A 14157-nucleotide genomic window follows, 5' to 3' on the forward strand; every position below is an offset into this window, starting at 1 on the left:
ACCGCTGCATACTTTTAGTTACATTTTCTACCCCTCCCAGTAACACTTTGATTTTCATTCGTCTTGTGCCTCAAGTCATTTTGATTTATTTAAATTTTCCACCAGCTGAGGTATGGTAAAGTTGACCTCAATCTACCTCTGTGCTATGACGTTCTGCTTTCCTCTCAACATCAACACATAACAGAAATTTTCGTATCATTCATTCTATGCATATTGCTGCTATTAAAAATAAAAGGACATTTCATAGTTGCAACAGGAAAAGAAAATTTAAAGTATCATTAAATGCTGCTTCCCAAATGAATATATTTGCATTATTTAATCATAATCAAAAATCAGAACATTCTGCTGAGAGGACAGAAGATCATTTGCAACAGAATCTGAAATACATCTAGATATCCTGGACAAATAAACAAGTTGAAGACTACATTTGTTTTGACTCCATGTGTTATTTCACAGAGCATCAGCCAATATTCTCCTTAAAATCTTCACTTCCTATATACTCAAATGGCAAGCCAATATTTGTAATTCCAGGTACAAGTGCAGTTTCCAATAATATCCCAAATTCTTCACTCTCAATGTTTAACTCACTTTTCCAAACTTCTGTTAATTTGGAGAAATCCAATCAACTGAGTGAATGAGGTCTACTTCGAGGATGTACTCTCAGCTTTACTTCCTCAGTTTTGAATATTTGTTTAATCTTTTTAAAAATCACTGTTAATCGCTTTAATTTCTGAAATTTAAATTCTGATATTTCTCATCCAAATTTGCTCTTCTCAACAACCATGTTGAGGAAAAGACCAATTAAATTGATTCATATATTTTACCAGCTGCCTCATCTGGACAAAACAATTAGCTTATTGCAAATGTAGGTGTATTCATGATTCACTAACGTATCTGGAAATTTAAGTGTTTAGCTTCCTGCATTATAACAGTAAAAAAACCTAAAGTAGTGGATTGACTGCAAATATTTTAGAGAATCTAAAGGTCGTGAAAGACACCACATAGTACATTTAACTACATATCAGTCATAACAAAAATTTGCACATTTAAACCGTATTTGATGGAATTCATAAAAAGGTGGCTCTGAAAACATTGCTCAAAATCCTGTTTAAAGAAACAACTGACAAGACGCCTGCATGTCATCACATATAAAATGAAAAACCGCATTTGCTCACAAAACCTAAAAAATCTGCAGCAAAATATATAAATAATTAATTTAGAATAATTAGCCTTGAGTGTAAAGCATTATATGATTTGATAATCTATAGCTAAAATGTACATTTAGATTCTTTTGTATTGCATTGTTAATTTGCTTAAAAACAACAGCATATGCATTACTTTAAAACTCTCACTATCACATCAACTGACTAAAGTCTTGAGCTTGAAAGCATTGTGGAAAAGTAACTTGTGCAAATACAGATTCTTCCAAAGTATTTGTGATCATTCCCCCCACCCCTACTCCCACCATTCCCAGGAAAAGTTGCGCATATGTCAATTCTTGACTTATAACATACATTTAGCTGTAGCTAACGTTTGACCATATGGTGCTATCTAAAAGATACTTTCTACCACATAGTTAAAAAGATACAGGTTTCCCCTGCTTTACAAATGTTCGCTTTACACCACTTCGCTTTTACAAAAGACCTACATTAGTAACCTGTTTTCGCATTGCAAAGAGGATTTTCACTTTTACGGAAATTTTTCCCATATAAATTAATGGTTCTTTGCTTTACGCCATTTTGGCTTAAGAAAGGTTTCATGGAAATGCTTTACCTTCGTAAAGGGGAGGACATCTGTAATATAATTAATTACAAAAACATGTTTGCTCTAGTTAAACAGGCAAGGGCACATCTATGCAATCAATGTACTTTGAAACCAACAGCTCCTCCATGGGTATCCATTAAAGAGAAAAAATGTTCTATTTTTGTGTAACTGCTATTCAAGTGGTAACAAATATATATATTTAATATTTTGCTAACACTATAATGCCATCAAAATATTAAAAATATTGGGCAGGAATTTAATTAAAAATATTCTTGAATTTCCTATCCATGTTACTCTTCTATAAACAACACAAAGTCAGGTTTTCTAACCAGTGTCACAAATAGCATAAAAGAATCCACATTCTTTCATGACATTCTGCACATTCTAAATAAAGTTATGACAGATTAAGGTGCAGCCATTTCAATTTTAGCACCTTTTTTTTAAAACAATGTGATAAATATATTTCTATCAAACAATGAAAATTAACTTTTGCAAATGAAGAGCTCAAGATCTGTTAAATATGTTGGTGATTTTTGTTTAATTTTTCTTGCAATTTGTTTTTCTGTTCTCTTTGATTTACCTTGATCTCATCTTCTTCCTGCTCTTTATGGATATTGGCTTAGAATTTGTGATAGCAATAAAGAAAATTATTGTCTCCTACCATTGCTCCCTGAAATGCATAGCAATTTCAAAGTTTAATACTGAAATTGAAAGATGATTTAGATGAATTTGTTTCCCAAATGGACATCACCAACTTCACTGCTAGTTAATCAAGCATGACTCAATATTTCACACCAGGTTTAGTGAGGAAAAAAAGACTTGTTTAGCAGATTAGGATCTTAATATTAGAATGTGACTGCAAAGAATCTAGCGAATGTATTCTAAATTACTCTTACCCCCCCCCGTTTACTAACATTAAAAAGCTTTGCCAGATCTTTGAGACCTTTCTTTAGACTTTTACATGTGATAGACTTTTACATTTTTAATAAAGATCCTCCTAGTTTAACATTTCCTAAAATAAATTTTAGAACGAACCATTAATTACTAAACTGTTGAGCGGATGTGACTCATTCTTTTGCCAGGATGTTTTTCAATACTCTATTCACAGATATTACAAAAATGCAATGAGAGAATTGCATGGTTTGCATGTGGATACACAGCAGTTTTAAAAAGAAATTTAAGCAGACATGACATTCCTTTCACTTGCTAATACTTTTGAGTTTTCATACAAATAAATTCTTTTTCCAGAAGTTACATATCTACATCTACATCTCCAGAGAACGCTTGAAGGAATTTTATTCAGACTTCTTTGGATTTTAATTGTTCTTTTTGTATTAACATAGCGCTGCTTGACATTTTCACATTATTTTTCTGTCTCTCATCTTTAAGTACATTAAAATGACTAGTGAAACAACAGATTTGTTAAAAGAGCAACAAATTAACACATTTTCCTTAGCAGAACCACCAAAATATTAAAATTACTACTGCGCATAAGAAAATTGCACAATATTACAGTGGCCCAGAATTGATAGTCAGTTTGCAGTGGCCTTTAAATAAAATAAATCTCTTAAAGATTTTGAAATTTCTACGAGAATTTTCTTTCAAGCATCATTTCCAAAAGAATCCCTGTATCCCAACAACAGAGATACTATCATGATGATTAAGCAATTAATCATATCAAAACATTTTGGGAGTTAGAAAATCAGTAAACAAATAATACATTCTTTACTAAGCTCTTCATCCATTAAGGGAACTAATATAATGATAAAACATATACAAATAAAATACAGGTGAAGTTTTGAATAAGCATTTTAATAAATTTGCCTTTTAAAACCACAAATTATGAAATATTCATGTGAGAATATTAGAAGAAATAAAACTGTGAGGATCATATATTTTACTAAGAAATACTTAAATTGGTGAAAACTCAATTGGAACTAACCCAACAAAGCAAAAGATTTCCAATGTATTTTGCATAGGTTTCATTCATAAATATCTGAAATACACATTGGTTGAAACCAGTTAGCTTCATTGTGGTATGAAAAGCCTGAAGGTAGAGTGAACTGCTGACAGCAACTTTGGGATTTCTACTTTAACTTAAACATGGATGGAAATCCTTTGCTTCTTGCCAGCTTCACAGATTAATGACAGGAAATATCAATAGTTCCACTGTGTTTAAATCATCAATATGCAAAATCTGGGCCACTGTCTTTTTTTCAAAATATCATAAAAAGATCAGACTGCCAGAAAACACATTATGTGCAAATCAGATGCTACATCTATGCAAGCCACAGCAGGAAATGCTACTGTAAACACGTTTCGGTCTGGACAGGAAAGCAAAATACATGTTCCGCTTCTGAGTATAGGGTGAGTGATGAAGGGTACCCCCAGGGAAAACAGATTTCCCTGCAAGTAGCACTGGAAAACAGTGCCATGCAATCAAATTTCTAGACAGGCATGTTTTGGACTGACAGCTAATGTAACCCATGCAACATAAAAAAACAGCAGATACATAACACAGTAATTAATGAAGCTGAGAAACAACTTAACTGTTTCCAAGCTGGCAAAAAAGTTACATTTTTAACTGAAAAGAAAATATTTTTTTTTTCCGCCATCAACCTGTCACCCCCAGTAAGGTCTACTTCAATAGTAAAGTTGATCCATAAAATTCTTTTTCCTTTAATATATTGTCATCAATACTTTCAATCAAATATTCTTTAGTTTAAATAAATAGACAGGAAATCCAATAATAAGTACATTATAGGGGCAAGAACTGCATAAGGTATTAAATATTTACCTTAATCATCCTAGAAAGGTCTCCAGCATCTGCCAGTTCCAGTACAATATTTAGCTCATTATCTTCAATGAATGATGCAAGATATTTTATTACATTTGGGTGGTTTAATTGCTGTAAAATACATAAGCATAAAACAATTCACTCAAATACTCATTGAGGATATTACAGATTTGGCTACTTAGAGATAAAGTACAATCACTGGCAATTTGTCTTTCTAGATAATTCTGATGAATCAATGATTTCATGAAGAACATAAATTTAGAAAATAAACAAATAACTTGAATTAATTCATTTCTGTCATTCTAAATTATATAGTGGACAAGTCTGGAATGAGAGGACATAGTTACAAGATAAAGGACTGTTCACTTAATCTCCTCCAAATTTTGTATTGTTGTCAAACTTCCAAATCAGTTCACCTACATTTTCATCCAAGACATTCACACTGCAGTCCTAGTGAGACACCGTTGTTGAAATACTTTCAATCAGAAATAGATGCTCGTCGCTACTCTCTTGCCTCTTATCATTAAGCTGATTTTGGACACAGTTTACCAACACACTGCAAGTCTCATGTGCCCCAACCTCCTGGACCAGCCTATTGTACAGGACTTTGTCAAAATTTTAAACAACTGTAGGAAATTTATAACTATGCAAAAGGTTAGTTACTCTTGTGGTTAAAAATACAGTTGGCATGTCAAGTCATTCTTTACTCAGAGAGTGATAGCTGTGTGGAATGAGCTTCCTGTAGAAGTAGTAGAGGCCAGTTCAGTTGTGTCATTTAAGGTAAAATTGGATAGGTATATGGACAGGAAAGGAGTGGAGAGTTATGGGCTGAGTGTGGGTAGGTGGGACTAGGTGAGATTAAGAGTTCGGCACGGACTAGGAGGGCCGAGATGGCCTGTTTCCGTGCTGTGATTGTTATATGGTTATATGGTTAAGTTACTAGTCAAGATGGCTCCAGTGAACAATAATTCCTTAGGTGGGATCTTCCAATAGCCAATCATTTCAATTATTTCATTTTTTCTTCGCCTTCTGCTTGTTCTTTTTGATCTGTTTGTGTTTCAGAAATGTTGGAGCCTGTGACATGCAGTTTGGAGTTTGATCGAATAATCTAGCACTCTAATGTCCTCAAGAAGATTCCAAGAGTAGACTGCAAGCAGAAGCTGCCTCATGGTGAAGACCAGAGGCCATGATCGACTCCATTTCAAAGCATCAAGGACATCTGAAGCACCGAGGCTAATGGAGAGGTCAGTGGACACTTTCCACTGAGGCCATGGGTCAGCAAGGCTGTGGTATCACCAGTCACTCTCCATGGACGAGCTGAGTTTGAATGGTAGCTCTCTTTGATGCTGGATGTTTTAGAAATTCTAAGATTTATGTGATTATTGGACTGTAGCTTATATTGGTCTCCTCCTGTTTTCTGTGTTTTCTTTCTTTTTGCCGATTGGAGGATTGGGGGTTTGGGGTTCCAGGTGGGAGATGTGTTCATTTTTGTGTGAGAGAGGGGTTGGGTATTTGGGTCGGATCTTCTTGTTGAAGTTTCTTTCTGTGGGCGATCTGTTAGTTTTTTGTATGTGTGTGAGGGAGTTGGAATTTAATACTATTGTAACTGCTGAATGGCAATTTAATGTTATTGTCACTGTCTTTTTTTGTGAGAGAGAGAGAGAGGATTGGGGGTTTGGGGCTTTTCGTGTTCCAGCTGCTGTTTTCAGAATGGGCGATCTGTTAGATTTTGTGCAAGGGAGGGGATCGATTTTGGGATTTTGATGTTCTAGTTATGATTTTTTGGGTAGGCAATCTGTTAGCTTTTCGTGTGAGGTAGGGATTAGAGGATTTTGAGGTTAGCAAGTTTTTGTTTCTTTTTCGCACGGGAGGGGGGTGATGTATTTTCTTTCAATGACTCCAAAGGTTTTCCTGCATTTTGTAGCTATCTGGAGGTCAGATTTCAGAGTTGTATTGTATTCTACATGCATACTTTTACAACAAAATGAACCTTTGAAATATTTAAATGATTCAGTAATGAGAAGAAAATAGCTACAAAATAGAACTTCAAAGAAGGAATGCTCCAATTCCGAAAAGCATTGATATAATGCTTCTTTATTCAACTGTCCTCCGCACATAGTGAGTTATCCATTTCACATCATTGTTTCTTGATAGAGATCTTCTCAATTACGACAGCTCACCTTTCATGGCTAGAATTACTCATATGAACAAGGTAAATGGAGTGAATGCTTTGGTTTGATACAAGCCCAAAAGTTGATTTGTGACTGATAAAAGTCATAAAGCTGTAGTCTACAATTTCAAGATTAATTGCACTGAGCAACATGGAGTACCAGATCATTATATACAATAAAAATTCTTGGAACTACAGAAGGTTCAAGCTCAGTTCTATGACATGGTTACTGTGCACAGTAATGGACAGCGGAACCAATTAGAAACTATTGCTGTTGATTTACAGAATCCAAAGTAAAAGTTAACAAGCATTTTCTCCAGCATTTTGGCTGCATCTTTGAAAAGATTAAAATCTGGCCAACAAACATTAAGCATGCATTCTTAAAATTAGTTCTTCCCTTTTCAAACTTTTTTCTAAGGTGCTCTTTTTACCTTCAGAAGATCTATTTCTTTTATGCAATCTTGACGAGCTTTGGCATCCATCATTTCAAATATCTGGAAAAAATATTAATTTTAGGTTTCTTTTTCACACCTAATACACAAAAAAAAGCACTAAATTCAACAAGGGTCATTTTACTTTCCCTACATGGTGAAAATCTGTATTTTCTCTTATGGTAAAACACTACAGCAAAATTATGCACAGATGTGATGGGAGCATGACCGGAAGATCTGAACAAGTTTTACATATAAATCAAGGTCTGATTTTGATTCATCCAAACAAGATATACACACAAAAATAATTCGGACCTATCAATGCTTGGAGAGAACTTCCTTTTAGCAGAGTACTTGAACTTCATGTCACACAAAAAAATTGGTATACAAAAACATATTAACAGCCAACAATCATTTGTAAAAAAAAGAGTACCATAATCATCACATTCAAGAATTTGTGGTTACCAAAATTTCAGCCAAAAGATAGTGTTTCAATTGTTCTCATCACCTTACTTAAACAAAGTAGATAATTTATTTTTCCATGGACTTTGCCTTATACCCAGAAATGCTTAAGTTAGTTGTTAGCTCAGCAACAAAGTGCATGAATGACTCATACTTTAGGAGTGCCATTCTTGTTAAAGCAACATAACAGCAGCATACAAAAGTTTGGGCACCCCGGTCAAATTTCTGTTACTGTGAATAGCTAAGTGAGTAAAAGATGACCTGATTTCCAAAAGGCATGAAGATAACACATTTCTTTAATATTTTAAGCAAGATGACTTTTTTTTACTTCCATCGTTTATAGTTTCAAAATAATGAAAAAGGAAAAGGGCCTGAAGCAAATGTTTGGGCACCCTGCATGATCAGTACTTAGTAACACCCCCTTCAGCAAGTATCACAGCTAGCTAAGTATCTTTCAATTCTTGTTTGAGGATTTTCGCCTATTCTTCCTTGCAAAAGGCTTCTAGTTCTGTGAGTTTCTTGGGTCACCTTGCATGCACTGCTCCTTTGAGGTCTATCCACAGATCTTTGACGATGTTTAGGTCAGAGGACTGTGAGGGCTATGGCAAAACCTTCAGCTTGCACCTCTTGAGGTAGTCCATTGTGGATCTTGAGTTGTGTTTAGGATCATGATCCTGTTGTAAAAGCCATCCTCTTTTCACCTTCAGCTTTTTTTTTAAAAACAGACGGTGTGATGTTTGCTTCCAGAATTTGTTGGTATTTAATTGAATTCATTCTTCCCTCTACCAGTGAAATGTTCCCCGTGCCACTGGCTGCAACACAAGCCCAAAGTATGATCGATCCACCCCCGTGCTTAACAGTTGGAGAGGTGTCTTTTTCATGAAATTCTGCACCCTTTTTCCTCCAAACATACCTTTGCTCACTGCGGCCAAAAAGTTCTATTTTAACTTCATCTGGACTTGTTTCCAAAATGCATCAGGCTTGGTTAGGTGTTCCTTTGCAAATTTCTGATGCTGAATTTTGTGGTGAGGACGCAGGAAAGGTTTTCTTCTGATGACTTTTCCACGAAGGTCATATTTGTGCAGGTGTCGCTGCACAGTAGAACAGTGCACCACCACTCCAGAGTCTGTTAAATCTTCCTGAAGGTCTTTTGCAGTCAAACAGGGGTTTTGATTTGCCTTTCTAGCAATCCTATGAGCAGTTATCTCGGAAAGTTTTCTTGGTCTTGCAGACCTCAACTTCACCTCCACTGTTCCTGTTAACTGCCATTTCTTAATTACATTATGAACTGTGGAAATGTCTACCTGAAAAAGCTTTGCTATCTTCTTATAGCCTTCTCCTGCTTTGTGGGCATCATTTATTTTAATTTTCAGAGTGCTAGGCAGCTGCTGAGAGGAGCCCATGGTTGCTGATTGTTGGGACAAGGTTTGAGGAGTCAGGGTATTAATAAAGCTTTGAAATTCACATCACATGGCCTTTCCTAACAATGACTGTGAACAAGCCATAGCCCTAACAAGCTAATTAAGGTCTGAGACCTTGGTAAAGGTTACCTGAGAGCTCAAATCTCTTGAGGTGCCCAAACTGTGGCATGGTGCTCCTTTCCTTTTTTCCCCACTCTAAAATTGTACAAAACAAAAATAATACACTAATCTTGCTTAAAATGTTGAAAAGAATGTTTCATCTTTAACTTTATGACTTCTGGAGAACAGCTCATCTTCTACTCATTTAACTATTCACAGTTATAGAAATCTTGACCGGGGTGCCCAAACTTTTGCATGCCACTGTGCCAAAGGCAGATCGACCCGATGCAATAGCACAAGGTACCACGAATTCAATAAAACCATAAAACAAGCGATACTTCATCAAACTTCACTTTTTATTCATAGCATGCTATGGGGGAAGTTACAGACTGAGCTCGCAAAGAGACAGTCTGGACACTGCCCACCCCCAAACACAATTCCACACAATTTATTACATTGATCATTACAGGCAATATTATAATTACGTGAGTTAATACATTTTAGAATAGCTTCGATCAATGCTAAAATACAATTAGATGTAAAACCATTATTGGTTAGTTATAATTATTTCTGCCAAGGCTAGCCTAGATTCAACTTAAGTTCCTCATATTGGCACCTCCCCAACACTTCTTCCTTCTCTTGAACGTTATATCCCATATTTCGTTATGCCTTAAGATGCCCCTTCAATCATACCATACCTATAATTAGTTATGCTTAGCACTTTTAGAGAACAATGCCTAATGCGTCACCTGTTGCTGGGTAGAGTTTCTTTCTGACTGCCCAGTAATATAAGGTACCTATAAGACAATTGATCATAAGCTAATCATACCCCTTAATCCATTCTCCCATTTACATATTCCTCTACCTAAATTTACCTTTCCCTTCATCAACCGCAAATGACAAAAACAAAACTGTAATACCTTTTCTGCCTTCATCAAACATCATTACTAAATGTTTGCTAGACTACTAAGGCCAAAGTTTTTTTTTCATGTAAACAGTACACAAGTTTCAAAAAAAGTTTAATCTCTTCCATAAATAGATGTGGCACCATATTTTATAAAGAACCAGATTGGGGAATTGGCTTCATGAAAATTCTCCAAAGGTACATGGAGAAAAAGGAACAATTGTAAATAATTAAGCATAACTCCAAGATGAGGTTCATGGCAGGAAGAGTTTTTCTTCCTTCTACCGTCTGTGTGAGATGATGGGCTGTCGGGACTTTGAGACCTTTCTTTTAAACCATGCCATGGACTGCTCTTTATCAGATTACGGCATTGCTTTGCACTGTTGAAACTATGTGTTATAATTATGTGGTCTTTGTCAGTTAGTCTTTTATCAATTATGGTATTGTCTGCACTGTTGAAACTATATGTTAACTATAACTATATGTAACTATGTGGTTTTGTGCATGTCTTGTAGCTTTAGTTTTGTCTAATGGGTTTGTAGTTCCTTTCCGGGGAACGTGCTATGATGGTAGCGCGATATTGATATGCAGCAGCCTCTCTAGACTCTGGATTACAAAATGTTATGTGGTTTTTCTTGTGTGGTCTGTTTTGTGCTTTTTTGAGATATCATTCCGGAGAAAATTCTAAAATGGCGCCGCAGATGGTGGCCTCTGTGCTGAGCTCTCTGGCTTTTTGTGTGTTTTTGTGCCTTTTTATTGTTTTTGTTCAAGCGGATTCAGTCATATTCAGCAGGGATGAGCTCCTGAACACCAGGCAGCTCATTAACAACTACCTTCCAACTTTCCACTCTGACCCGAATAGTTTTTCTGAGATCTTGGTCGGCGGAGCAGCGGCTCTGTATGGATTATGGAAGAGTCGTAAACGAGGGAAGAGAGCCGGTGCGCTTGTTAAACTGAGACCGCGGGGATTCCGCACCGCACTCCCAGCGATACACCTCGCCAACGTTCGCTTGCTTCCTAATAAGTTGGACGAGCTGCTTCTTCTGACCAGAACCAGTAGAGACTTTGCGAATTCTGCGGCTCTTTGTTTCACTGAAACGTGGTTCGGTGATTCCGTTCCGGATGGAGGTCTGCACGTCCCCGGCTTCCAGCTGCTGCGAGCGGACCGCATCACGGAGTTATCGGGGAAATCAAGGGGTGGTGGAATCTGTTTTTACATCCATGAAGGCTGGTGCACTGGCGTTAAGGTTCTTCACAGACACTGCGACCAGAACCTGGAGTTTCTCATTCTGAACAGTAAGCCTTTCTATTCACCGCGAGAGTTTTCCTCATTTATCCTTGACAGTGTTTATATTCCACCTCAGGCCAACATGAGCGAGGCCATTCGGCGGCTGGCTGATCATATTATGCGTTTAGAATGGGAACACACAGATTCGCTGTTGATCGTCCTAGGAGATTTCAACAGAGCTAAACTGAATCACGAACTCCCGAAATACAGACGACATGTTAACTGCCCCACCAGGGATAGTAACACTCCGGACCACTGTTATACTATCCTAAATAATGTTTACCGTTCTATTCCCCGTGCAGCCTTAGGACTCTCTGACCACTGTCTGATCTACCTCATCCCAGTCTATAGGCAGAGACTTAAATCTGCTAAGCCTGTGGTGAGGACAGTGAAGAAGTGGACCAGTGAGGCGAAACAGCAACTTCAGGACTGTTTTGACACCACTGACTGGGGTGTCTTTGAAGCTGCAGCCACCAATATACATGAACTGACAGACACTGTGACATCCTACATCAGTTTTTGTGAGGATGCATGTGTACCCACAAAAACTTTCCGGACCTTCGCCAACAATAAGCCATGGTTTACCCCCAAACTCAGACATCTTCGCCAAGCTAAGGAGGACGCCCACAGGAGTGGGAATAGGGCCCTATACAGGCTGGCCAAGAATGCACTAACCAGAGAAATCAGAGTGGCCAAGCGGCTCTACTCCGAAAAGTTGAGGAATAATTTCTCAGCTAACGACTCATTGTCGGAGTGGAGAGGCCTGCAGGAGGTCACTGGCTACAGGAGACGCACTGCCCCCCCCCCCCCCCCGCTGAGGTTAACAAAGCTTTGGCTGACGACCTTAATACCTTTTACTGTAGATTTGAGAGGGTCCTCCTTACACCTGTCCCTCCCCCCCTTCGGTCTCTCTTCCTGCCTTCCCTCGACCATCACTCACTGGCACTCATCCCCCAATCACTGCAATCACCTCCCCACTATCTCTGTCCAGCCCCCCAGATCACAGCTTAGAATCAGCGAAGGAGAAGTATGTCGACTGTTCCAGCGACTTAAGACCCAAAAATCTCCAGGCCCAGATGGGGTCTCCCCCTCCTGTCTACGAGCCTGTACTGATCAGCTGGCTCCCATCTTCACTCAGCTCTTTAATAGATCTCTGGAGCTGAGTGAGGTTCCGACTTGCTTCAAGCGCTCTACCATCATCCTGGTCCCCAAGAAACCCACCATCACAGGACTGATCGACTACAGACCTGTCGCACTGACATCTGTGGTCATGAAATCCTTTGAACGCTTGGTGTTGAACCACCTGAAGACCCTCACCAGCAGCCTGCTGGATCCCCTGCAGTTTGCCTACCGGGCAAATAGGTCAGTAGACGATGCAGTCAACCTGGGACTACACTATATCCTGCAACATCTGGATCGTCCTGGGACCTATGCTTGGATGCTGTTTGTGGATTTCAGTTCGGCGTTTAACACCATCGTCCCTCATATCCTCTGCTCCAAATTGTCTCACCTCACTGTGCCATCTGACCTCTGCGATTGGATTTACAGCTTCCTGACCAACAAAAGTCAGCAGGTAAGGATGGGACAGGTCACCACGGATACTCAAATCACCAACACCGGCGCCCCCCAGGGGTGTGTCCTCTCTCCACTGCTGTTCTCCCTCTACACCAATAACTGCACCTCCTCCAACCCCTATGTGAAGCTTTTGAAGTTTGCAGATGACACCACCGTCATCGGAATCATCCAGAACAGTGATGAGTCTGCATATCGACAGAAGGTGGACCAACTGGCGCTCTGATGCAGTCGGAACAATCTGGAGCTGAACACGCTCAAGACAAAGGAGATGATAGTGGATTTCAGGAGATATCCCCCCGTTATGTCCCCCCTCACAGTCCTCGGCAGCCCTGTGTCCACCGTGGAGAACCAGGTTCCTGGGAACCACCATCTCTCAGGATCTGAAGTGGGAGCAGAACATCAGCTCCATCCTGAAGAAGGCCCAGCAGCGGATGTACTTCCTGTGGCTCTTGAGGCAATATGGTCTGCCTCAGGAATTGCTGCTGCAGTTCTATACTGCAGTCATTGAGTCTGTCCTGCACACCTCCATCACAGTGTGGTTTGGAGCCGCCACCAAGCAGGATAGAACCAGACTACAGCGCACAGTGAGGACTGCCGAGCACATCATTGGAGCCTCTATTGTGGACCTGTACTCTTCCAGGTTGAAGAAGAGGGCGGGGAACATCATAAAGGACTCCTTCCGTCCTGCGCACGGACTGTTTGAACTGCTTCCGTCTGGTAGGCGCTTCAGATCCCTCCAGACTAAGACTAATAGGCACTGGAGAAATTTTTTCCCTACTGCGGTCACTTTGCTGAACAGTTAACTGCCGGTTAACTGGCGACTAACTATTACTTGGATCGCACTACTTGTATGTATAATCTATATTTTCATTTATATTTGTCATTATTATTGTTATGAGCAGAGAGACAACATGTGCCGGAAGTAAATTCCTTGTATGTCTACAGGTACTTGGCGATTAAAGTCTGATTCTGATTCTGATTCATTTTTTAACTGCATTGTATTTGTGGTTTATAAATGACAATAAACTGAATCTGAATCTGAATCTGAATAATGGAAGTCTGAAAGTTAAAAACTTATCTGTGGCACATAAGGTTAGAGGACTTCTAGTTTTGCTTTTAAAAAGGTAACTTATGGAGGCTTAAAAGAAGGATTTGTTTGGTAAATTCATGACCGCAAAATGTACGGAATGCTTTCATGACAATAATTTTGAAGTATACTCACTACCTGACAGCAAGATTTACACCA

At 38.7% G+C, this 14157-nt stretch overlaps 1 protein-coding gene across 6 annotated transcripts in view; it reads right to left on the minus strand.

Annotated features, from left to right (window-relative positions):
* nek7 (NIMA-related kinase 7) overlaps positions 1-14157 on the minus strand; it is a 240360-nt gene that overhangs the window by 65795 nt on the left and 160408 nt on the right. For all 6 annotated transcript variants that reach the window (XM_059984695.1, XM_059984697.1, XM_059984696.1 and 3 more), the window contains 2 exons: positions 7163-7225; positions 4562-4672 (listed from right to left, as the gene is read on the minus strand). In XM_059984695.1, the coding sequence (XP_059840678.1) occupies positions 4562-4672; positions 7163-7225 (174 nt within the window). The remainder of the gene's footprint in view (positions 1-4561; positions 4673-7162; positions 7226-14157) is intronic.

This window comes from Hypanus sabinus, chromosome 11 (assembly GCF_030144855.1).
Source record: "Hypanus sabinus isolate sHypSab1 chromosome 11, sHypSab1.hap1, whole genome shotgun sequence".
Lineage (NCBI taxonomy): Eukaryota > Metazoa > Chordata > Chondrichthyes > Myliobatiformes > Dasyatidae > Hypanus > Hypanus sabinus.